The following is a 27,911-nucleotide window of genomic DNA, read 5'->3' on the forward strand; positions in this document are numbered from 1 at the left end:
CGATGTTGGTTATGCGAATCTCATTTTCTACTATGGCCGCCGTAGCTCCTTCTCCGAGACGAGATAAGCCGTGTACCCATGTTGGAACTTAAAGCATGCGGCTGCGTGTCTTTGGAAGAAGCACAGGAGGCCACAGATAAGCCTCAATGTATTCTGAAGTACGTTCGTCGTAATATTAATAACGTGTCCTGTCACCATGTTTCTTGATATAAAAATTCCAATCATTTCTGTAATCAGATATGATGCTCACTAGGATGATCTCTTTTTCAATTTTATTTTAGTCCCTCATTTATCTTTTATCTGACGTTTAAAAATCTCTATTGTTTACTATTATAAATATGCCTTTTATTTTTACATATAAAGTTGAGATCATATAGTATCTAATGCAAAAATTAATAAATCCGATGATACATCTTATAATTTTAAAATTTTAAAAGCCTAATTTATCGCTATTATGTAGCAGAAAGTTGAATAGCCTGATTAGATTTTTTTCTAATGAGGTAATTTATAAATTATCAAAAGGACAGGACTCTCAGTATAAATAATAAGTAGAAAGTTTAAAGGGCGAATGAGAGTCTGAATATAAAAATATTTCTTAAAATATCATAATAAATATATTATTACGTAAAACTTAAAAATTATTGTAATAATAAAATTAAAAAGATTACATAAATTAAATTATTCTTACGTGTGATTACATAGTTAAAAAACGCACATATGCTAACAATACATGTTCGGCTGCAGAGTTGAGCCTTCTTCAGTTGTATAAATTTCTATTAAACGCATTGAGTGTCCAGTGATTAGAAATATTCAAAAATTCACATAGTTATCTACCAGGTTGAACAAATATTGCTTACAGAAGCTGCTCGGACGTGTGAAGGAAACAATTGGAGATTCTATACATGAATAGAGAATCTTACGATCATGTTAAAAAGATAAAGCAATATTTATTTCATTATTGGCATGATGGACAGAGCGTTATTACTTTCCAATCCAAAACAGCATAAGAAAAATCTATCCTATATAATTACGATTCTATGACTATTCTCTACCTTTTATTTTGGAAACTATTAATCTAATGAATAAAAAACCTGTCTGAAAGATGAGCAGCTATGTAGAATTCGACAAATAACAAGAACCAAGAGATTAAATCTTCTTGGTTTACCACATATTCCCTCATTTAGATAGATAAATTTAAACAACTTAACAACACAAAGATCTTAAAGTTTCTTTCTTCAGTTTAAATAACCTAAATAAATTCATAAAAGTTTCACGAAAAGATCCACGACAAGTCTACAAAAAATAACGTAGTACATAAAATCGAGTGTAAAGATTGCAATTTGTCTTATGTCGGTCAGACAGGTAGACAACTAAATACGAGCATAAAAGAACATTGCAATTACATTCGCTGGAACACATCTACTCGTTCTGTCATAACCGATCATAGAATGCAATCTGAACACGACTTTGATTGGGATAATGTCAAGATTCTCGATGAGGAACCGTGTTATGGCAAGCGTTTAATTTCTGAAATGATTCATATTAAAAAACAAAAAAAACAGCCTTAACTTACAAAACGATACGGCCTTCATAAATCTTATTTACCAATCATAAATAGAATTTAACTTTGGAAAACACATGACACATGATTTTGACATATAACACATTGTCGTCAGTCGTGTCTTGGCAGTCGTCACAATCACATACTAATCTTTGTAAGCTAGGTAATTTTAACGGATTGATCATTCTAATGTGAAAATTATTTTAACGACGTTTCATATTATTTTATTCTTGTATTAACGTATCGACGAACATATTTAATGCGATTTAGATATCTGGAACTACATCGGTGAATTGTGACATCTGGAGAATAAATGTTGCTTTATCTTTTTAACGTAATCATAAGATTCTCTATTCATATATATTGTAGAATCTCCAATTGATTCCTCCAATTTTGGTTGATTGGCCGAGCAGCCGTTCTGTGAACAATGTTGGTTCGTCCTGGTAGATAACTATGTGGATTTTTGAACATTTCTGATCCTAGGATACTCAATACGTTTAATATAAATTTATACAATCTGAGGAAAGCTCAATTCTGCAGCCAAAATATGTATTGTTAGCATATGCGTTTTTTAACTATGTAATCACACGTAAAAATAATTTAATTTACGTAATCTTTTTAATTTGTTATTACAATAATTTTTAAACTCGAGGTAATTTATATCCTACATAATCCTTTATTTTATAGCTTTATTATTTAATTATACTTGTAAGAAATTATTAAAATCAAGAGAAACTTTTTCAGAAATTTCGATATTAAAAAATTGCCATGTTGAAAACTTTGAACATCAATAAATTTAAATATATCTTTATGGTTTAAAATTAGAAATAAATTTAGTATAGCGTGTTTTCAATATGGATGAGTTACGGCAGATGATCATTCGTATCGCGATAAGTGATTCGAGATATGTCTCTTCGTCACCAGCATAATGCTTGAATATCAGCTAGACCAGCCAGTCGAGTTTCACAGCTTTTCAATATGTAATGAGGCGAACAAATTATATCGTACCGCGTGTCTGACACGTGGATGACATCGAATGATGGATCACTCAGATTTCCGATTTTAGCCATGTAAAGGAAAGCCGAAGGTCATTATGTCACAGCAACCTCTAGTTAAGTTTGAAAAATTGCAGTTAAATCCAAAACATTTCATAACTCTAATTTTTAAATATAAGTTAACGCGTTCGGATAAAACATAAATTTAAAAGTTAGTCTGAAATTAACTTTCATACTTTGTATAAACTAAATGAAATAAAAAGCTAGAGAATGCAGAAGAAAACTTTTACAGAATTATTTTACATTGAAAAAAATAATGGGATCGTAACGAAAGTTTAAATAAGAAATGACATTGAGAGATTGTAAAATGAATTAAATTTTATCCATCAACAATAGTACGGTTTCTGCACATTATACTATCCTACAGATATATAAGTGTATATATCGATACAATATAAGAAAACAATGAACATTTTCAAAAAATTAAATCGGTCATCATTACTATATACCTGATTGCTCGCGTTTATATAATAAATGAATATTGTTTCTATCCAATTGAACTATTTTGTACACACGACGAAGAAGGAAGACAAACGAAGGATGAAACAGGAATGAAAGTAGTGGAACGAGATCAGCATAATGTCTGTATCAAGAAAAGATTAAAAAAAGGCAAGAAGAAGATCTCGAAGAAAGAAGGAAAGAAGGCAAAAGCATTTGAAATCAGAATCTTTTATGAATAACAAAAATGGAAGGTATGAATTTCTAGAGAAAGAGGAGAAAATAAGAAACGCAAAAGTAAGAAAAATGGAGGATTTAAAAACATAAAAATATTATCCATATAATACAGAAATTGCAGCAATATCGCTGCAATAACGCTGCAATATTGCTACAACAAATATTGTTGCAATGTTGCAGCATTGTTGCTGCAACTTTTGTGCTGTAAGGGTAAAAGCAAAACATAAAAAGTGTAAAATATAACATATAAAACTAAAAAACATAAAATGTAAAAAATACAATATAAAATGTAAAACATAAAACGTTATTTAAAAGTTCGACGTTCGATTGTATTTATACGTTTGCACACAATATTGCAAACACTTAAATTTTTTTTATACTTCCTAAATCTTTTATTTGTAATAAAAAATACCATTTGAATTTATTTCTTCCTTGGCAATTAGATTTGTCAAATTTTTAACCTTTAGAAATTCCTAAATTAAAAATTTTTATTATCTGGATTGTGCGCGATCATTTCAAGAATTTTTCTTTCTGCTGATTGTGTGGAATCTGAACAGCGGATCAGAAATGAAGAGAGAGAGAGAGAGAGAGAGAGAGAGAGAGAGAGGACGAAAAGAAGATAAAAACATTTCTGATCCGGTGTCAGTTGGTGACGGATGGGTCCATGAGTTTCTTCAAGGTCTCACAAATCTGCAACGAATCCATACTCCTTTCATCTCATTCGTTTCAACTCAGTGTAAATGTACATGGATTATATATTCTTAAACTATCAGATTCTTCCAATTTCTGTTAACTTCCTATAACACATATATTTTATTCCAAACCAGAAAAAATGTAAATTAAATTATTTATATTAACTCTTGATTTCCTTACACATTTTATATTTATAATTTGAAATATTAACGCACTGAATTGATAATAAATTAGAGTATCACAAGTCTGAAATATCTACTTACACTTAATAATTTTTTAATAGATTCAGTGATTATTATTAAAAAAAAAATCAATTATATTGGAAATTACTTTTCAGAAAAAAATATTCTAAATATGCTTTTATTTCTTTTATTTTTGGATATTATAAAAATAAACATGTGTAATAAAATATAGAAACTATTTTCAATATATTAATATACTTATATTATATATATGTATATATATATATATATATATACATATATTAGAGATATATATGTAGATAATTATATCTTCAATAATATAATTGATACACTCATATTTAGGATCTTGAGATAACTTTTCAGATCGGTAATAGATCGCTCGAGCAAAGAATATGATTGTATTTCGAAGATCGGTACAATATCAAACGAAGTAGAGTCACGATCTTCGGATCGTTTCGCCAGATTGTGCTAGCAGTCCTGTAAGTCCGTTGAAGACATATCGTCTTCTGCCTTATCGACACAAAGTTAACGCGAATCGAACCAGCGAAAGGCCCCACGGGCCTGTTTTTCATTCGAGTCCGTTTCGTTCACATCAAAACCGGTTTTCTACAGAGAGATTTGAATTTCGCAGCAAAGAACGAATCCTCTTTCTCTTCTGGCCGAGAGCTAAATGTCTTAAATCAATTCACAAGAAATACTAAACATTTCCTTATTATATTTTAGATTTACTATTTTCATATTTTTTTCTCTTTGTACATATTGAAATTGTTATATTTCAATAATTATAAGACTTTAATTTATATAGAAGTAGTTCTAAAAATTTTTTAATCTTTAAATTATAAAATGAATTTTTATCTATTCTCTCATCTACTTGTCAGATTAAATTGTTAGGGCCCAATATATAATGTATACAAAATTTTTACATTTAATATTCTATTAAACTTTCTTATTACACTATAATTCTATTTCAACTATTTATGTTTTTTCTAATGAAAGAGTAATGTTTTAGTCTATTTTCATAAAAATTTTAAAATACTGCTACGTAAATATTAATTTTTTAAAATAATTTGTAACATTAATCAATATAATAATTTTCAAATTTGATATTTAAATCACAAGCATTATTTGCAAATTATTTAATATCTTGTGTTAAAAAAAAATAGTATTCTACAAATTAAAATTAAGAAACATATCATTAGTTTTTATTTAAAAAATTTGTACTTTCCCGTTAATACCAATTAAACGCAACATAATATTAATTTTATAAATTTACACCTAACAATATAAATATAATGTAACATGTCTGTGTTACATAACAGGTACATTACTGAGCGTAAAATTATAATATTAATGTTATATTTACTTTCAGCTGGTGTTTACTGAGTTATATTAAATCAACAATGTTCGCTGATTCTCTTACCGTTTTCGCAACGGTAATGAAGCAAACGAAGTTGATAGTGAGCGCATTTGGTAGTAGGGATCCACTCATAGTGGTCGTCGGCCCCAGTCAGGGCCTTCCTCCCTCCGTGTTGCTCGTGGAGTCTTTTCCCCGTTTACATCACATTGAGTGGGGAAGAACAGGCTCATTGCACGAGAAGTGGGGGAGTTAGGCCCAGAAGAAGATAAGAAGCGAAGGAAGAAGAGAAAAGAGATGATAGAGTGAGAAAGTTCTCTCACAACGACGATGTTGCATTGTTTACGACAGGGTAAGCCCGTTGCGGCACAGCCATGTTGGATTCCTTTCGCGGCTGTAGATCAAAATTATAAGGCGGAACGCACCTTGGAACGTTCGCTCGAGATCCTCTTGAGTGTGCCACGAATCTCCCTCTTTCGCTTTTCTCTCTTTTCGTCGCTCCGACGAAAAAGGGAGCAAGGGCGCTTCGGGAATGCCACGAAGATCGATCGCTTCGTTTGTCCTTTCTTTTTCGACCGTTCAGCAAACGAGAGCGCAAACCTTCTTCAGCCTCGTGTCTCTCTTCTGCTGCTTTGGCTGCCTTGCGAGCAGCCATTCATTGGGTAGATAGGTCAGGTGACATGTATCGCGTGTCGCGCTCATCGAGCAGCTCAATGGCTGCTTGTCAGTGGATGAACGTTCGCCAGCAACAAGTGACTTGAATGTGGATATAGGAAAGATGCTTGTTCTTTAAACAGATGTTTCGAGTTTGGTTGGAAGGGATATTGATCCAATGACGTATGCACACTTAGAATCTGAAGTCTTAAATCAAATTGTGTACATTGAAACGCGTTTGTTTAGATATGTCTTTAATTATCTCGTTTATGTTGAAATTTTTTTAGTATTTTCCTTGTCCTAATTGATATAATGCTATGAGATCCATGCATTATTTAACAATTACAAGTGGAAATTAAATCGGTAAAAATAAATCAAGTAAAGAATTTTTTCCATTTTTAATTGAACCGCAAGATGGTAATAATATTATTTATTATGTATATATTCATTTATTGACAATAACTTAATAATTGTTTGTTTCTAAATATATATGTATTAACAGATTACATTAAATATTTCTTTTATACAAATAATTTCATTACATCTTATTTTATTAATCTTTTATAATATTTTAATACATATTTCAAGAGACATAATAGTCACATACAAGATTATTACATAATATTGGATCAGTGCAAAAGTTCGTGCCCGATTTATTATTCAAAGTTCAAACAGCTGCAATTTTGTTAAAAATAAACAAAATTTAAATTTATAAAAAGGATTTTAAAGCTTGAATTCTCTACTTTCAAATAGTTACTATATTTTTTGAGTTTATATAAGTTTTATAATTTTTACATATAGAAAACTATAACCTGAAAAGAATGAAAAATTTTCTTTTCACTTTGTAGATCTGTAGCGTGTCCAAAAAAATTTGAGCAAATTTTCAACTCTCTATTGTAAAAGCTTTCTCTACAAAATTTATTTTTATTTTTAACAAAAATAGTAGCTGTTTGAAGTTTGAATAATAAATCGGGCACGAACTTTTGCACGCACTTTTGATCCAATATAACTATAATATTTACAAATATAATTACTTAAAAATTTTTTTGCTTGAATCTTTGAAATCTTAGTACTTCTTTTACGAATTTTTGACAACTGCAATTAACTTACATAAAACTCTATGTTTTCCGTTAAATTTTGCTTTATGACGTTCAGTTCCCGTTTGAAGTTTCATCGAATAGATCAGCAAAGCGCATAATAAACCGCAGTGAATCGTGGAGGTCGAGAGAGCTGCCTAAGGTGAGTCTAGGGCCGCAGTCATTTTTCCACAGCCTCGTGTAGAGCGATCCAGTCGGAGACCAGTCCTCTCCTCTCTCTTTCCTTCCTACCGCCTATCTCCCTCCACTCCATTCTGCAGATATCCTGGACCCCGGTATGCCCGTGGTGCCTTCCACCTAACTACCTGAGGACTAGGTAAGTTTCGCAGCTCTTACCTTTTGGAGTTACGGCGAAGGCGCTTTAGGAGAAATAAGGCCCAGAAGGTGGGTCTCAGGCAACAATGACGCCCAGTTGAACGCGACGGCTCGACACTCTTCGCATGTCCAAAAGTGCATAGGCTGTTTAAACAAAGTTTACACTCGTAAAAAAATTGTGCCAAGTTAATATATTAATCCGGATTAATCAACGGATCATATTCGTGTGTGAATCTGGTTATTGTGATCTCTCTGTCTCCTGCAGTGTTAAAAATTTAATTTGCAGTGTATTTATTCGAAATTTCTCGAGCATTTTAATTCTCAAGCGTTGGTGTAGAAATCCTTGGATCGATTAATAATTTTATAGTGCAATGTGATGCAAATTTGAGTGTCCTTAACGTTGAAAAAAATTACGGTGAAAGATGTGTGAGTGCGGTGACGAGTGCTCCGAGGATACGAAGACGCGGGAACTCCAAGATGTTCTGTTTCGTTAGATCCGCAAAAACGTTAGATTAAAAATCTAAGGGCAAGCTTAATACGGAAAATTCCGAACGAGATTAAGAATCGAATAGCTGAAATGGCTACCCTCGGTCTCTCCAAAGTCTTCATATTGGACAAGTATTTTACGGAGCTACAGAAGTTCTGGGAGACCGAGAAAAAACTTCAAGGTACAAAGTTACGAAGCTGTGACATCTTCCTGTTAATTTTAACGATCTGGAACATTTTTCTTGATTACTAAAACTTGTAATCCTCAAATTTACTTTGTTTTGTTCTTAGAATTTATACATTTTCTTATTATTCTCAACATTGTATTTATCACATGCTTGTGTCCTAAAATCTATACGATATTTTCTCTCTTTTATATGTAATATATATTTATTATTAAAATATATATCACTATATCGTTTCCATTTTGAAATTTACGACTGAAATTTGCGTATTGAAGTATGTCATTCATCTAGAATTTTCAAATATTTTAAAATTTCATAATATTTTTAATTATAAAATTTTATATTAATACGTACAAATGTGAAATTATATTTTATTATAACTATATTTTATTATTCCTATTTATGAAATCTTAAATCTTTGAATTTAGTGATATATGATTTTTAAGTCCAAAACAAATGCGTAACATTGCGTAACATTTGAATCTTGGTTTCTTAAAACATTATATAATATACTTTTAAAAGAGTTATTATATACACATATGTGTGTGTTAACATATTTGAGTTTACAACATACAATTAATAAATACAAAAAGCTTGATCAAAAAAAGCTTTTTCCAGCAACAAAAAGTACTTTTACTTATCAGCTTTTGCGGCAGTAATTGAAATTTGTATCTTTCTATTTTATAAATACTAATTAGTTAATAGATTATTTTATTTAGTAATGAAGATTTATAAGATAAACCGTTAGATTTTAACTACTGAGGCAGGCTCCAAAGTACTTGGTACGATCCTGCTATGCTGAAAATGAAGAGTTGCAGTGGTCATTATAAAAGTTGCCTACGCTTTACAGTTAAAGTAATACAATTTTTTTACATCTTCGCGGCTGTTCTTCTTTGATTACCTTCCAGCATTCTTAACTGTATCCAGAGATTAAATTTCAAAAAAAATTTATATGACGCTCGGAATAAGAAATTTATATCATCCACATTTATATTAAGCTGTCACGATCATATTTATGCCTTTTTACTGCCGATGTCCTTCAATTTTGCTAATTTTTTATAGTCAGTAAAATGTGTGTGTTCAGATACTAAATGTTTTTTATTTAAGACATAAGAATATAATTTTATCGGATTAAATAGAAAAAGTAAATAAAATTCCATATTTAAAATTATTTTTTAAATGAACGGAACTTAAATATTGAATAACTAACGTTTTTAACTTAAATAATGATTTTAAGAGTTTCTATTATTATTTTTGCAAATCATTTGTCAATATGTAGTTAATAAATGAATTATATATCTTTTCAAACATTCTGTGTAATCCTAAATAACTTGTTAAGTGTATCTTATTTCTGAACTGTTTTATAAATTGTTTTAAAAACGGATAGACATCAATGATGATATTTAAGTTGAAATGCATATGTTGATTTTTTTTTTAGACTGTCAGACTAAATATAGATAGGAAGAGTTTTGAAAAAATAGGAGGAGCCACAATCAAGATAACTTTTTTTACTCGATTCTTTCCCAACTCGGAAGCGTCATTATTCTGCAGTCTAAGACATCCTTACAGCTATTGTTTCATTATAGCGCGTCCTTCACAATTACGGGCTTCTTGAGTAATTAGGTGGAAGGAGTGGGAAGATGAGATATAATTAAAATACCTTCTACTTCTTTGTCATTATTAACTTCTTCGAGAAGAAAAATTGCATAAAGCTGATAAATTATTTAATTGTATATACACCCTACATAATATGATTTTAAGTATTAATTATAATTATAAAATGTTATTCTCATTAAAAAAGTATAAAGGATATTTAGAAAATATATTTTTATATATTTCAAATTTATTTTAGAAATGTATAGTTTCAAAATATTTATGTCCTTCAATTTTGCTAATTTTTTATAGTCAGTAAAATGTGTGTGTTCAGATACTAAATGTTTTTTATTTAAGATATAAGAATATAATTTTATCGGATTAAATAGAAAAAGTAAATAAAATTCCATATTTAAAATTATTTTTTAAATGAACGGAACTTAAATATTGAATAACTAACGTCTTTAACTTAAATAATGATTTTAAGAGATTATGCGCACATTAATTAATATTATAAGTTTCTATCTTTAAAAAGTAATATTATATCATAAAATTTGATATTTTTCCTTTTATTTAGCTCTTTTATGTAAATAAATTTATTTAAAAGTTATGAATTGTGAAAGAAACTATTTTATTTAACAATTTTATAAAAATTAAAAAATCTTGGATTTTTATAGATCATTGCCCTGCATAAATCCCAGTGAGAAAATATCTCTTTCTTCATTGTTATCAATCGTAAACGTGCTTGTTTTTCCACATTATAATGTTTACACAATTATTTATAAACGTAATAGTTCATAAATAATTATGTAAACATTATAATGTGGAAAAACAGGTACGTTTACGATTGATAATAACAAAGGAAAAGATATTTTCTCGCTGGGATTTATGCAGGGCAATGGCCTAAACTGATACATACATCCAGCTGCAACTGCTCCCATGTGCTGTAAGCGCACATGCGTGAAAAGCACGAAGTATAAACGATATGTATATAGATTATACTGTGTTGCAGCGTGCATTTGTGTGTGCGTATTTATTAAAGATTGATGATGACGTAATCAAAACAGTACAAAGAATGTGGTCAGTAATTAACTTAAAAAAACTAATTCTCTCTTATAATAACTTCTTATGCTTTTTTTAAAATGTAATTATTAAAATTTTTATTATGAGATATATCATAGTATGTTGGAAAATTCTTTATAGGATATTTTGAAATAAGAAAAGCATGGATCCGATTAATGATTAAATATTATTATAAAAAAATTATTGTAAAAAGTCAACAAATATATAAAAGTATACACTCATTACTTAATTAAATGTAACTCGATAAAACCAATAGAGAAATTAAATGCGGATTGGACGTACGTTGCAGATATGGATACAATTTATGTATATCCTAGATAGGACTTCTTGTTTTGATATTGCTCAAGATTGTTACGTTTATTGCCACTTGGTAAAGTTACATTTGCAAAGTTCCACGGCGAACTAGTATCGAAAGAAATTACCATTTTATCACGGCTCGACATGTGGATCTGACAGTCACTTATTTATTCCGTGTAGCATCCTTTATTTATTCTGTGGAAACTATTATTTTGAAAATTCTTTATATTTTCCAATAATCTTTGCTTGTCTTTTGCAATACTTGAGAATGTAACTTATATATTGATGCATTTTTTATATATACATACAACTGCAATTGAATTTTTGCTTCTTGAGTGATTGTTACTGTTGTACTGTAAATTATCAAAAGTCCACATATTAATTTTTATTTGATCTGTAATAATTTTTTAATAAAATAGCAGATAAAATATTTTATTCAGAAATTTGTTTCATGTAGAGTAATCTTCAATGTGCTGGAAAAAAATAGACCAGATAAAATAAAATTTACTTTCATACTTAATTTAATTAAAGTTTTATCATGAAAATAGCGACGAACTATTTCAAATTTCGCAAATTTTTTGGGAAAAAGTATCCATCGACCAAATTTGTAAATGAATCACGCGTCAAGATAAGCCTCCACGTCTAATTACGAATTAAGTTTCGACATACGTGCGGGCATCGCCATTAATTTCACCGCGATTCGGTAATCTGCGCGCACAAGAGAGGAATGCAGAGTACCTGCCACGATTAATTCACTCCTTTCGTTATCTCTTTGCCAGTGCCAAAGTATAACGGTGTAAAATTACTTTGTTTTTTTTTCTTTATTCTATCTCTATTCCTTTAAGATTTTCTAGTTCTCCCTTTTCAATTCTTTATCTCTATTATATTTTAGAATAATTTCTGTATATATCTGTTTTGATTTTATAAATCTTTGCACATAGGCATGTTATAAAGTTTCTCTATTAAATTTATTTATTAATTTCTTTTAATTTCATTAATGTTAGTTTTAATTTAATTTTACATAAACATTTATATTAAAATATAATATGGGATAATCTTTTTTATGTTATAAAATTATAAAAATTTAAATGAAAAACATATTCCTAGAAACGGAAATATGATTTTGTATATAAATAAGAATTTAATCTCTCTCTCTCTCTCTCTCTCTCTCTCTCTCTCTCTCTCTGTTTAAATTTTATAAATTTTTGGATCATAAATAAAAATGTGTATTGAATTCTTAGAATGATAAAACAGAAATTAATTCCCAACTTTATATAAAAAGTGTAAATCTGTCACAATTAGTAATTAAATTTGAAAAATAAGGTTAAACATACAAGAAATATATATAATATATATAAAATAATATAATAGTGTAATAACTTATATAAATTACGGATATTATAATATATACGAATAATCATAATTGAAATTTACATTATATAACATATATATTTATAATTTATATATGTGTGTGTGTGTGTGTGTGTGTGTGTGTGTGTGTGTGTGTGTGTAAAAACAACATTTTAATAATAATCTAGTTTTTTAAATACATGAAGCAAATTCTACAATTCATAAAAAGACTCAAGGGAATGAAAGGAATAAATTTAAAAAAAATTACGAATTCGCAGAAAGAAAAACAAATTAATATTTGAAAGAATTAAGGTCAATAGTGATATGAGTCAATGAAACATTAGTTGAAAGAGTTAAGACGAATAGAGTGTAGGCGGTGCTGTGAAAAGGATAAGACTAAAAAGAACCTGTTTTCTTCTCGAAGGAGCGTTCAGCTTCCGAAGGTACCTGCGGAGTTTAATCCCCGCAGAGTAGGACCTGTCTGGTTACAAGGTGCTAGGAAAATCAGGAAAGTGAGGTTCTTGTTGTTCTTGCTCTTCCTGTTACTGTTTACTATTATTTATTATTATTATCATTATTATCATTATTATTATTATTATTGTTATCATTTATAGTACATTGATATATACACACATGTATTGATTCTATTTTTTAAATTATTTTAATTATTTTTAAATATTTTATACTAAAGCAATATAAACAGGAATATTAGTTTTTATTTTTGTATCTTTCATATTACCGTGTTTAAGGCCGGTTGTTCCATCTTTTGGTAAATTTTATCTGTTTGGGATTAAGTAGCAAGGTTATCCAATCACATGCGCGGATTACCAGATTTACCTTACAGGTAAAATTTACCAAAAGGTAGAACAACCGGGTCTTAATCTTTTTCACGAGTGAGTTATTTCTCTAAAACAATTTTATATAACTAGTTGTTTATTATAATTAATTACGGCATGTATCCTTGTGTCTATAATGTATTTCCTTGAAATCAATTTGATGGCTGCTCCACATAGTTCAATATTTATAAGCATCATTGTAATTGACGAAGGTTCTGGAAATGATCACAATCGGCTTTCTCACAAGAACAGAGCATAAATAAAGTACGTACGCAGTAAACATCTTACTTTGCAATTCCAGAAAACCGGTTATGTAACTAATCTCGTATCCGGAAATTAGTATAGAACAACGAGACCAGTTCTTAGTGTGAACTGAGCACCGAGTATCGTGTGTCATCCGATCGAGGAACTTGTATCTACCCGAAAAAAAGAAAACGCGTGCTAAAAGAGCATTCCAAAGAAATACTTCCAATCGTACTGTCAGAATCAATCGTACCGTAGAAGATTGCGGTGTTGAAGTAGAAACGATTTCAAATTAATTTCAACTAGTTAGTTGATTAGCTGATCTATATTGTATATAAACATTATTTATATATAAAGAAAGAAATCAAATTCACTTATATTTTCGATAAGTAATCAATTATTTTTAAATAAAAAGATCTTTAAATATCGATATTGCAGTTAATTAAAGATTTTTTTTTATTGAGTGGAATGTAAAATAGAATTTAATAAAACTGGGAATTGGATATGATATTTAATCAACTCAAATTAGTTTAATTTTGTTATAAAAGACAAGAAAAATTCATACATATAAATATACTAGAACATAAATCTTTTCTCTATCACATTTTCAGATAAAAACAATAAATTTAAGTTATTATATAGATCCAGCTATCATTTTATACAATGGTCAATTGATGCTTAATTAATATGATTTTCTAAATTAATAAACAAAATAGATAGTGTAAATTATTATTGTTAAAATCTACTTTATATACATTAAATATGCATTTCTGTATATTATATTGCATTCACGTAACAATAAGTTTCTAGATTCATTAATTACACCGTTAGCTTGTAGAGATTGTTGAAACTAGTTTATGGCTCTATAAATAATTCTATTTCACTGTTTACGGCTTTATGAATAATTCCATTTTACTGTTTATGATTTTATAAATTATTTTATTTCTCTACAATGCAGATGATTTAAAATAATATTAACGACATTTTTATATATTTTACAATATCTATATTTACATAAAAATCAGTAAAAAGTTTGTTTAATTTATAATATATATACAGGACGAGCAAAAAGTATGACAAAAAGTCGGGCGTGGTAAATATCTCGAAAATGAAATATTTGAGTAAAATTTATCAACCTATATATATCTCAAAAAGTACTTAGTTAAAAAAAATAAGTATTTTGAAAAGTAAAATTGAAAAAGTAGATAACCGATTAAAAACTTTAAAGTTGACTTTGAGAGTTCCTTTAGCGCTCAAATAGAGATTGCCATTTGATACATTTAATGAAAAAAATTCTACTTTCATATAAAACATTTTTTCTCAAATGTCTTGTTTTCTAAGATATTTAATCTGTTTGTATAAAATAATAAATTCGTATGTATTTGACTTGCGCTTTTCAAAAAATTTTCAATTTTTCCATATAAAGCTGAAATATCTTCGAAAATATTGAAATAGTACCTTGGCAAGCTCATATTTAACGACCGGAACACACTGGTCAGACGCATGGTACGTGACTACACAATCGAGTGCAACAGTGCTCACCCTCCTTTAGGTGATGGAGAGAAATCTTGGAGTTCAGCCTCCGAGAGCACAGCCTCCTCCATTTCAACTTATCCGCTATTGTATCTTAGATTAACGGTACCCAAAGAGCCGTGCACGACTTGAGAGAACGTGCACAAGCGGATAAAAACGATAATAAGAAATGAAGTTGGGAACGAGACCATTTTTTCAAACGAGATCGAAAAAATATATTACAAGTAAAGAATATCCTATGACTTTTAACACACATATCTTGATTTTGTAATTATTAGAAAATATATTCTTTCCTTGATTATTGAAATTCATAAAAATATTCTTCTAAATAACATATTAAACAACATCATTAATTAAAATATTGTAAATCAAATGAGTAGAAGTGTTCCATTAAATTCTAATATTTCTAACACAATATAAATTATTAAAAGAAAATATCAATCATGTTTCCATAATTGCAAAAATTTCTAGATACATAAAATGAAAAGCATTTTATTATTATGTGCTTTTTTTATAATTTTATATTACATTCTTATTATGAAGAAAGAGAGAGAAAGAGAGAGAAAGAGAGGAAGAGAGAGAGAGAGAGAGAGAGAGAGAACTATTTTAAAGTACTATCGCATTCAATTCACTATATTGGTATTATCGTATCTTGACGAGGCTTCCTGTTTGGTTCTTGAAGATGCTTCTTCGTCGAACGAAGCGGTGCACCTACAGCAGCGTTTGCGAAGCCTCAGCACGGAACTGGTGACCCTGAGGAACCGGCTGCACGTAAGCCAACCGGCGAACGCATCAGGGCCGACAGGTGGTACCTCTGGACCCCTATCGAAGAGCCCGGAAAAAGGTGGACCCACTTCACCTGCACCCGCAGTACCTCCAAGAACCACCCTACCGCCCAGTGGCACAGTATCTCATGGAATCGGTCATCCTGCGAGTCACACATTAACAGCTTCTGTAATTGTTCATCCGCACGTCAATCATGCTAGTGCAAACACGCTCAACCATAATTCAACCGCAACAAATAACTTAATATCTGGTTAGTACATGGACACCTGTTCCATTACTATAACCCTGATTAAGATTTTATGGATAATCTTTTATAGATCTTTATTATATGAAAATGTTAATTACTTTATAGAATCTATCATAATTCTATCATAATTTTAAGAATAAAAAAATATCAACTATTAGATGCGCAACTAAGTTCTCGCTATTATTTTGATGAAAATACCATCAAAATAACAGCGAGAACTTAGTTGCACACTTAATAATTATATATAATTGTGACATTAAAAATATGCTATTACTATTTTGCTATATTAAAAAAAATTTATACCATCTTCTCAAATACTAAACAAATAAATGTTTCTGCAGAGTAATAAAAAATAAGACACTCTATTGTAATAATAATTAATATTATTAATGGTATTATTATAGTAATTGAGAGAAAATTAAATGTTTTTTTTAAATTTTTTAATGTAAATTTTCTTTCAGATCTAGATCCTTCTAAACGTCACAATGGAGTACCTGATGATGGGATAGTATCCTGTGTAACAGCATTAGGATGTCTTCGATCGCCACCGATCTCTAGCATCATTGCCGATGTGAAAAACGCAAAAAGTAATCAAAATCAGCATCGATGTCTCCCAAAAGCCACCGCGTCTTCGCCCGGCCCTGCGACTTCCACGGCCTTCGATGACCTCATTCATCTATCTGGACCTCTCACAGAAGATGCAGTACTTAAATGTCTTCAAGCTCGCTTCTGCGCCAAGCAGTATCATGTAAGATCAATGTTTTTGTTAAAAGTAGATAAGTAAAAATAGATAGCTTAACGTTTGTAAAGCTTTCAAAAACTTGAACATCTAAATCCTTCATGGAGAAAAAAAGAAATAAAATAAATGAATTTCTCTTAATGAAATATAATTGTTAAGTAAATAGTAGTTAAATGATTAATTAAACAGATTGATTAGGAATAAATTAGCTACTATACTTTGCTACATGTCAATTGTATTAAATAAGTTATTTTTAAGTAAGATAAGTTTGCTTTGGAAAATATAAGATTGATTAAACTTATACAAAAATATGACAATGCACAAGATTTCTTTTTTAAGATTTCTATACACATTAAATATTTAGAACCAAATTTATAATTTACATAAAATGTTTTATGTTATATATAAATATTTTGATAATATAAAAGTTACGTTCAATGCCATTAAGCAGACATTTTATTATAAATGTAACGAACATGTAAGAACGATAAATGACCATGAAAACTCAAAAGAGTTTTTCCTGCAATTTTAGACTCTAAATGTTCAAGGGGGGATTCCAAAATCCAATCGTTCATAAATCGTATATATACACACATACACATGTGCGTACACGTACGAATGACTGTGCCAGAGCGGAATGCAAAGAGGCGGTCTCGAATCATATTCGTAAGTACCTGAAGTGTTGTGTTGGTATTGGTGCTCGCAATAACACAACACAAGCGTGGCTATGTACTGCCATTAAGAATTCACCCTGTCTCTCGACTGGTTCGTGCATGCCACCCTGCCACAAGAAACCCACGCACAGGTGGCACGCACGCTCGCATTCCGATGTGATCGGCCAGATCAACTTTAATTTCATATTTTCCTTATACTATATAATTGATTATGTGATTGAATTATATGATTAATTATGTAATTGAGTTTTTCATCAACGATCTTCACGATCTTCTTCAACGATAATTGTTGCTTGAATTACTTAAAAAATATTTTTAATTTTAAAACTTAACGTTTTATGTTAATATTTAAAAAAGATGTATATATGTATGTATGAATACATATGATTTAGTAAAATTTACTAATTAGTGAACACAAATTTTATCTTCAATTTATTAATTTATTAATTGAAATTTAGTTAAAACATTAATTATTACTCGATTTCTTTAGTTGTAAATGAAATTTGGCGTTTACCACAATATCTCATCTCGTATGTCGTTCATCATGATGGACAATTCTTCGTACAACAGGCTATTGACTTTTTATATGAAAGGTTCGGTTTTTTTCGAGGCTGTTCCTCGTTTAGGCGTTTTATTGAGAAACTCTTGATTTCTCCCTGATCTAAGTTCTCCAGGCAAGTGAAGATCTTTTTTCTCGTCGATTGCGGTTGGTTGGATACCTTATTCAATTGCAAAAAGCAAGTTGATTATATACTTACATAAATTCACTATGCAATTTGTCAGACTTGAACTTTGACATTCAAAAGAAAGCTTAAAAATTTCTTCATCCATATATATATATATATATATATATATATATATATATATATATATATATTTAATCAACTAAATATATAATTTATAAAAAAATCAAATTATTTATAAAGATTATAAATTTTTTTTAATTATAAACATAGATTAAAAACTAATTGTAATTAGTACGTTCTAATTATTATTTATGAATATTAATTAATTACAAATATAAATCTTTAAATAAATAAAAGTATTTTAATAGTAAGGAATTTAAACGTATGGAATTTGAAATTTTAAATAATCAGGTATGCACTGGGTATCTGGAAACTATCCGGTATCCGATATTATTCGGCATTTTTTTACTATCCGACCGGATAGTCAGATATCACTATTATCCGGAAAGGTATCCGGTTGAAATTTAATATTATTAAATTATTAATTTTTTTCTTATATAAATGTTCTAGAAATAAGTATGCATATTCATGATGTTATAATATCTTATATTGTTGCAAAATTACAATCTTTTTCTCTATAGGCCTTTTTTTTAGAAGACACTTTCTTGGAATCCGGATATCCGACGCAAAGAAATTACCTTCTCTGATAACCGATCAGGTACCGAATATCCGATGTTACATTCTGCTCGGATATCCGGTAATTTTACGATCCGGTGCATCCCTAGTTATAATTATTAATTTATTTCCTTCTGTAAAAATTTTTCTAAATCTATTATAAAAAGATTATCACACTTGTGATAAATTAATTATTATTAATAAGAGGAATAATTGATATACAAAGAAGCCATAAATTCAAATATATTGTTTTTTTAAATATATTCCAACATACATTGTATTAAGAATAATAATAATATAAGAAATTTAATTGATTTAATAACAGATCCATTAAAAAAAAAATGAAAATATTATTCCAGACAAACGTGGGTCCTATATTGGTTTGCGTAAATCCTTATACAGACGTTGGAAATCCATTAACCTTAACGAGCACCAGGTCGGTACCATTAGCACCTCAGTTAAACAAAGTCGTCCAGGAAGCCGTAAGGCAGCAATCGGAGACCGGGTATCCGCAGGCGATTATTCTTTCTGGTAAGTCTCTTAACAAACTCCATCTTCATTCGTTTTTCGAACGTGAAGATTTCTAGAACTTCTTCTGCAGGGACAAGCGGTTCCGGAAAAACGTACGCTTCGATGCTATTACTTAGGCAACTCTTCGACGTCGCCGGCGGCGGACCGGAAACGGACGCTTTCAAACACCTAGCGGCAGCCTTCACGGTCCTCAGATCCTTGGGCTCAGCGAAAACCGCCACAAACTCGGAGAGCTCAAGGATAGTAAGTAGTTTGCTTCGAAATGAGATAGATGAAAATGGAAGACAATAGAAAAAGAGAAGAGAAATAGGAAAAAAGAATTTCAGAAATAATATCAAAATTAGAAGTAGTATAAACGATATGATAAAAAACGATAAATATAATGTCAATGGTAAAAACAACATTATTTAATAATAATTAGCGACGGAAAAATTAGAACTGCAATTTTATTACATCTCTTTAGGGTCACTTCATCGAGGTTCAGGTGACGGATGGTGCTTTATACAGAACAAAAATTCATTGTTACTTCTTAGACCAGACAAGGGTAATCAGACCATTGTCAGACGAAAAGAACTACCATATATTTTATCAGATGTTAGCTGGATTATCTCACGATGAGCGAGGTAATGCAATTAATTATAATAATATTGTAATATATTATAATTAATGCGTATAATGATAATAACATTGTACCACGTAACTATTGATCAAAAACAATTAATAATAATTTATTGCTGAGATATAAATTACCCTAATAATTTTTGCAGTTAAATTAAATTTAGAGGGATATAATCTCAAAAACTTGAGGTATCTTCAACATGGCGATACACGACAAGACGAAGCTGAAGATGCGATTCGATTTCAAGCGTGGAAAGCTTGTTTAGGTACGTTAATTAATAAATGGAAAAAGCAATGTAAAATTTAACTTTAAGAATATTCACTGATTTAGTAAATCTTCTTGCGATACACAATTAAATAAGCTTTAATTTAAAAAATTTCTAATATTAATTATAGTTTTTAGAAAAGAATCACTAGGTTTTCCATCTTTATCTTTGATTTTTTCCCAGGCGTTTTAGGCATCCCATTTTTGGACGTCGTAAGAGTCCTAGCAGCGGTACTCATCCTCGGAAACGTCGGTTTTACAGATGGCCCTAGTGTAGAAGTTGGCGTAATTGGTGAGAACGAATTATCCTCTGTAGCTACACTCCTGGGAGTTCCTCCGCCAGCCTTATTACGAGGACTCACCTCGAGGACTCACAATGCGCGCGGCCAGCTCGTTAAATCCGTCTGCGACGCCAACATGGTACTATTATCAGACTTTCTTTATGAGGTGAAACAGTGACAAGTAATGTTCCATCTTGTAAATTAATATTTGCGGATCAAGAAATTCTTTGATCTTGGAATCCCTAACATATTACAAATTTTCACTCTTAAGACACAAAATATTAATTTAAATTCTACACTAAAATAATATATTACAATTTCATTTTATGTAATTTAAAATTACAATTACATTGTAAATTACATTACTTATTTTTAATATATATATTTTTTTATGTTACCGGCCTCATAAATTTAATACAACTAAAATGCTTACGTGTAAGTTTCCGTGGATGTTAGTGGGTAAATTAATTAAATATTCATAACGTGGTACATACAATTCGCACTCATTGGGATGTACTTATCATACGATTTTCTTGTATTAAATTCTTTAGTTACATAAATCTTAAATCTTCTTTCAATTGATAATCTCTTCCACACGCAAATTATTGATCTCATACTTCTCAAATATAATATATATTAAATTATTCTAAATGGTGATATTCTTGAATCAATTTTTGCATTCTATAATAATTATGAAATTTTAATTGTCTGGATCGTTACGTATGTCGCATTTATTAATTTTTCTATAAATACTCTATCTTGTAACTTTTGAATTAAAAGATAAAATATTGATTCTTTATTTCAAAAGTTTTATTTTAAGATATTTTAAGATTTTTTTAAAATATCAAATAAAATATTAAATTTGATGTATCTAATTTAATATTTTATTTGATATTTTATTTAATTCTTTTATTCTTTAATGGCAAATAAAGTTTAATGTGAATAGTTGGAAAATCTTTAATTTATATTATTACATTCTTATGTTTTAATCGGTTAATTGTTATTTACTATATTATTAAACAAAATATAATTTAAGAGACATTGAGAAATCATACATTTTCTCTGTTACAAAATTTATCTTTAATTGAATTAAAAAAGATCAAATGTGCAAGAAATTGCTCAACATTAGCTTACAGTGAATATTATATTATAATGATAAAAAATGTTTATTTATGCAGTCTAACATGACCAGGGATTCGCTGGCAAAAGCCCTTTATTGCCGCACCGTAGCTACGATAGTGAGACGAGCCAACAGTTTGAAGAGACTTGGTTCGACTCTCGGCACCCTCTCATCGGATTCTAATGAATCTGTTCATAACCAAGCGGATGTTACTAGCCAACATGCCTCTACAATTGGCAGTTCAGCAGGTTTCAATTATAACAATTATTACAACAAATTTATTATATTAATTGTAATTTAATAATTTTTAAATGATACGATTATACAATTTTGTTATGCTGTATTATTAAATAAAACAGAATGATTATTGAGAGTTAAATAATTAATTTAAAAGAATTAATATTTAAAAGAACTATTTATTTAGATTCCTACGCTTTTCTAAATACTTAGATATTATTTCAGAAGCATAATGTAAACTTCCTATTACGTGTGTGTAATACACAAAAATTTAGCTAGAGATTTTTCAGGGGGAACAGGATCCAGAAGCATGACTGCCCTGAATAACGCCGTGCGACACGCCACGGACGGCTTCATCGGCATCCTGGACATGTTCGGGTTTGAAGATCCTAAGCCAAGCCAGCTAGAGCACCTCTGCATCAATCTTTGTGCGGAGACGATGCAGCACTTCTACAACACTCACATATTCAAGAGCTCCATCGAGAGTTGCCGTGACGAAGGCATCCGGTGCGACGTCGAAGTCGACTATGTCGACAACGTGCCATGCATTGATCTCATTTCTTCCTTGGTAAGTCCTTTGTATCGAAGACGATAACTCAGCAATCGTTGCTTATTTAAATATCTTACGTTTTCAAATAAACTTAAATTAACTAATGCAAACAATAATTAATTCTTGTATTTTTCGATATTGTACTTACGTACAAAAAATAATAAATAGTGTTAATCAGGAAATGCAAAGTTTTCTAAATTTTTCTATTTTAAACACATAAATGTATTATTTAAATAAAAATATCACGTTTCTTTGGTTTATTATTAACCCAGACAGCAACTGATGTTATTTATCGTTTTAAACATCTATCTTGCTATCTAGGAGATTTCTCTATAAGTGTTTGTTTCATATATTAATTATGTACGTGTTAGATGTGTATGTCATGTTATTTACAGCGTACCGGATTGCTAAGTATGTTAGATGTGGAAGGCTCTATACACGGAACCGCAGAAAGTTACGTTGCCAAAGTGAAGGTGCAGCATAAGCAAAATCCTCGGTTATTTGAACCAAGGACCGTTGACTGTAGATCTTTCGGTATTCAGCACTTTGCAGGAAGAGTCACCTACGACACTTCAGACTTCTTAGGTACATAAAATTTCTCCCTTTGATAATGATTTTGGAATATTGTGAAATTTATTGTGAACAATTAATTAGTAATTAGTATGATAATGTCAGTAACAATTTATGTGAAATATATTGCATTGCACAATAATATAATATAATAATTATATGTCAATAAGAGTAAATTACAATTATATTAGGTGTTGGAATTAATTCGTAGCGTTTTTTAATGAAAGAATGTTATTTATTTCACATGAGCATTAAAAAATACATTAATGAAAGTACTTCCCATCACTTGTAAAACGCTACGAATTAATTCCAACACCTAATATAATAGTTGTACTCTCTCATTGGATACGCATAAATTTAAACGAATAAACCTTTCTTTGGTTAATCATTACATTCAATCCATTTCATTTTTAAAGATACAAATAAGGATGTTGTTCCTGATGACTTAGTAGCGGTCTTCTACAAACACACTTGCAGTTTCGGATTTGCTACTCACTTGTTTGGTAGTGAATTGAAAGCATTATACGCGAGCGATATTGTACCTAGAGGTGTTAGTTTTCGAATATCACCAACTTCTCACACTGATCTGTAAGTAATCAACGATGTGATTATACGACGATAAAATATCATAACAATTGCACTATATTTTATTTTGATAAATGATATTAATATTTCGATGTACAATATATATACTTATCAAAGAAATCATTTTTTTCACCTTTGATTTTAAATAATTTTTTTCTCCCCTTTTTCTGCAAAAATTTGGATTGTTATACTTATCAAAATATCTTCATTAGTGATAAACTTGAAATGTATACAAATAATATTTCTACATTGTAATAATTATTTAAACAAGACCAACGCTTTTATAAGTAATTATAATCGTGTGATGAGTTGATTGTAAAATTTCAAAGAAATTAGCGCAGAAAAATAAGTAAAAATTGTTCTTTACAGTTTAAATGGAGACGAGCCAATATCAACGTTGACACAGGACTTTCATACAAGGTTAGATAATCTCTTGAGGACCCTTGTCCATGCTAGACCGCACTTCGTCAGATGCATCCGTAGCAATAGCACCGAGACGCCAATGCACCTCGACAGGGGAGTTACGATGCGCCAAATACGTTCGTTGCAGGTTCTGGAAACAGTAAACCTCATGGCGGGAGGTAAGATAGCGCAAAATTTTATTCCAATCAAGTTAAAACATTCAAATTTATTAAGGAAATCTTTATTTGTAATAATAATAAAAAAATTTGTAATCACAATAAATAAATCAAAGTGAAAAGGAACATATTAGGTGCGCAACTAAGTTCTCGCTGTTATTTTGATGGAAATGCCATCAAAATAACAGCGAGAACTTAGTTGCGCACCTAATAAATAATATATGTATAATTACAAATATATACATGTTTATAAAAAAAACATATAATTAATTTATAACAAATTAATAATAAATATATTTATTTTTTCTTTATATCTTATTAAAAATAGTTTTATTTAAATGAAACAACATTATTTAATCAAAATTAATTACGATTGGATCTTGAAGTTAATATATACGATGACTCGTACAGGATATCCGCATAGGATGCGATTTAAAGCTTTCAATGCGAGATATAGGTTGATCGCACCTTTCAAACAACTGCGTCGCGCCGAGGAGCAGGCTGTCGAGGACACGAAATTGATTTTACAAAATGCGCAGCAGCTAAAGAGTAAATTTGGCGCCAGCACAAGCTGGGCTGTCGGCAAACGGCATATTTTTCTCAGCGAAGGTATCAGACAGCAGCTCGAAAATCTGCGGGCGGAAACACGAAGAAAAGCAGCTACAGCAATTCAGGTAAGCATACTTTATTTTGAACAATTTATACTTTCTCAAACATTTTTGATATAAACAACTTTTTCTCTTTCAAACATTTAATAAAAATAATTATTTTTAAAACTTTGTTAGATAATATTTAAGACTAGAGCGTAGTGTTTATTATATCTAATTATCTCAACATTTAGAAGAAGAAAAATAGAATTTTTAAATTAAGTTCGTTTTAATTTTATTTCCAGGCTACATGGAGAGGATGGCGTGTACGAAAGAGATGGCCTTTGAGAAGAACAACCGTAGGAGTAACATGTGGCATCGGCCAGAAGAAACCTCAACAACCACCTACCGGAACCAATACCGGAACCGTTCAGAGGAATGTCACTGCTGGTACAGGAACTGGAACTGGCACTCGTCCAAGACCGCAACCAATCGCTGGTACACCTCCTCCCGATCCTTCGGAGAAATGCGCCGATCAGAAGATGATCCAACAAACTTGTACACTTTTTGGATTGGATTTAGTAAGCACCGAAATAACATTATTTCGCAAAGAGAAAAATGTACAGTTCAAAGGAATATAAGAATATATAGTTTTTTATACATGTGTATGAATATATACTTTTTATGTTTCAATTATATATTTTTAATCAATACTAGAAATTAAATGCCTATAACGGTTGAAGCTGGATCTTTAATATTTAAATAATTCAAATATATGTAATTCCCATTGAATTATGTAAAGATTCATCGATCATAGGCATTTAATTTCTAGCATTGATTGTGTTCTCAGATATACGGTCTAAATAAGATTCTTATTTATGTTTATATATTTTTAAATCTAAACATTATATGAGATAATAAAACGTTATAACAAAGCATTTAATACTTTAGTATTTCAGTTAGAATCGCAAATTTTGCGCAAATTTATCGTAAAATGTTGCAAGAGAAAACTTTCTAACTTAATATAATCCTTCTTTTATCATACAGGAACGACCGCCACCTGTCCCTCCTAGTAGATCCTACACCGTGACCGGAAACACAAAACTTGGTTATCCGCAAACCAGGATTATGAAAATGCCTTTTCCAGGTAGGAAATATCATTTAAAATAGTTTGGAAGGTAAAGTATTAATGCGATATAAAAATGTACATAAATAGCTATTTAATTACCTCTACAAAATATTAATTATAAATATTAATTTATTTCTTTATTAAATGGTTAAACAATTAATATGAATATGTTATTAATACTCAATTCTTAGATACATATATATGTTTATGAACTTCAAACTGGACTTTTAAATTACTAATTTCAATTTTTATTTTATATCTAAAATTATATGATTAATAATTGCATAATATAATAATATTTTGAAAAATATTTTTCTAAGTATATATATATATATATAATTTAATACATAATTTTCAGAAGAGGGCGAAGGTGAAGTAGTCTTGTTGAAAGGAGAAACAGTTTTAGTCGTAGGTGCGTCGCCCAGACGAGGCCATCTTATTGTAGAGCACAATAATACTACACTACATGTGCCGTATCAATTCATGGAATTGAAACCCTGTAATATTAATGTTTAATGGCATAATAATATTTATTTTGACTCCACTTTTAAAGACTTGAAAAAAGCTTTATAATTTTGTTTCCTTTATACACGTATAATTTGAAAAATTTTAATTTGATTAAATTTCTTCATAAAAGCACTCATGTATAAAAATACTCAGAAAAGTAAAAAGGAACTACAATTTTACTCTTACATTTCTAATATAAATAAGATTCTTATATTATTCTACATTTATTCATCCTCTATGAACTAATTTAGAACAAAATCTGACTGAAGTAAACATATATGTATATATATATAACGTTATATGTATATATATATGTATATGTATGTATGTATATATATATATGTATATATATATATATATATAAAATAAAATATAATAAAGTTTATAATAAAATAGATGTTTGAAAGAGCAATATTATTTATTATTAATTTTAAGATTATTTCATTTAGAAATAAATCAGATATGTACATATATACAGAGTGTCCTTAAATTATGACATCACCCGCTAAATATTAATCTTTAATCATTTTTTACTCAAATACTATTAATTTTACAGAAAAGCAATAAGAGATAAAAATTATTTTTTTTTTTCATAAAGTTCTGAGAATTTTTTCAATATTTTTTAATATCCTATTTTGTTGTGTTGATAAAAATAAGCAAATGTAATAATAAAAAGTTGATAAAAAATTCTGAAAAAAATTTTTAGAGTTTTATGAAAAGAAAATAAATGATTTTTGTCTCTTGCAGTTTTTCTGTAAAGTTGATAGTATTTCAATAAAAAATGATTAAAGGCTAATATTTAGCGATATTTAATAATTAATATCTCGTTAACTATTGCGAAATTTATAAAATAGTAAAGGACTTTTTGATTCAGTTTAGTCCTCTACCTACTCAGGATGAGTGATACCGTAATTTAATGACATCCTGTGTATGTATATGTACATATATGTTAACTGATATTTACTCCTAAATTAAATAAGCTTAAGAGATTGATAATAAATATCATTCTTTCAAAAATCTATTTCATCATTTTCATTTCATCTGATTAATAATTATTTTTTGTAAATGAATTTACTTTTTTAAAAAGAAAATAAGTTTGAACATAGAGGATTGATAAAGTAAAGTTATTAAATTTTGTTTCAAGAGCTCGATCTGCAGAACTTTTTGTCTATTGTACACTTTCCATGTATGTTTTGCTCGATCTCGATCATTCCTGTCGTCTCCCGTCTGCCAATTAATTGCCATAAGATCATCTCAGAGTTACGCCGGCAAAAGTTAGGGTAGGTGATTAGTATTAAGAGAGCGCCGGCGGCATCACTCGCGGTGGAGTCAG

General features: G+C 29.6%; 1 protein-coding gene across 3 annotated transcripts in view; it reads left to right on the forward strand.

The window, feature by feature from the left end:
* The window catches only part of dachs (unconventional myosin-IXb-like dachs), a 40,258-nt gene extending 13,643 nt beyond the window's left edge, over nucleotides 1-26,615 (forward strand). Inside the window, exons 1-17 of one of the 3 annotated variants that reach the window (XM_087414983.1) lie at nucleotides 5,002-8,275; nucleotides 15,896-16,249; nucleotides 16,708-16,994; nucleotides 19,380-19,551; nucleotides 19,622-19,794; nucleotides 20,015-20,174; nucleotides 20,319-20,435; nucleotides 20,619-20,854; nucleotides 21,894-22,083; nucleotides 22,363-22,640; nucleotides 23,018-23,207; nucleotides 23,609-23,780; nucleotides 24,147-24,358; nucleotides 24,767-25,029; nucleotides 25,248-25,523; nucleotides 25,990-26,089; nucleotides 26,430-26,615. In XM_087414983.1, coding sequence (XP_087271109.1) covers nucleotides 8,185-8,275; nucleotides 15,896-16,249; nucleotides 16,708-16,994; nucleotides 19,380-19,551; nucleotides 19,622-19,794; nucleotides 20,015-20,174; nucleotides 20,319-20,435; nucleotides 20,619-20,854; nucleotides 21,894-22,083; nucleotides 22,363-22,640; nucleotides 23,018-23,207; nucleotides 23,609-23,780; nucleotides 24,147-24,358; nucleotides 24,767-25,029; nucleotides 25,248-25,523; nucleotides 25,990-26,089; nucleotides 26,430-26,587 — 3,429 coding nt within the window. In that variant the 5' untranslated portion in view covers nucleotides 5,002-8,184 and the 3' untranslated portion in view covers nucleotides 26,588-26,615. Of the gene's footprint in view, nucleotides 1-5,001; nucleotides 8,276-15,895; nucleotides 16,250-16,707; nucleotides 16,995-19,379; nucleotides 19,552-19,621; nucleotides 19,795-20,014; nucleotides 20,175-20,318; nucleotides 20,436-20,618; nucleotides 20,855-21,893; nucleotides 22,084-22,362; nucleotides 22,641-23,017; nucleotides 23,208-23,608; nucleotides 23,781-24,146; nucleotides 24,359-24,766; nucleotides 25,030-25,247; nucleotides 25,524-25,989; nucleotides 26,090-26,429 lie in introns of those variants that run through there. The other 2 variants (XM_087414982.1, XM_011067551.2) reach the window with 2 other exon arrangements.
* The last annotated feature ends 1,296 nt before the right edge of the window (nucleotides 26,616-27,911 follow it).

The sequence above is a fragment of the Acromyrmex echinatior genome, chromosome 17, assembly GCF_024713525.1.
Source record: "Acromyrmex echinatior isolate Ae372 chromosome 17, ASM2471352v2, whole genome shotgun sequence".
Lineage (NCBI taxonomy): Eukaryota > Metazoa > Arthropoda > Insecta > Hymenoptera > Formicidae > Acromyrmex > Acromyrmex echinatior.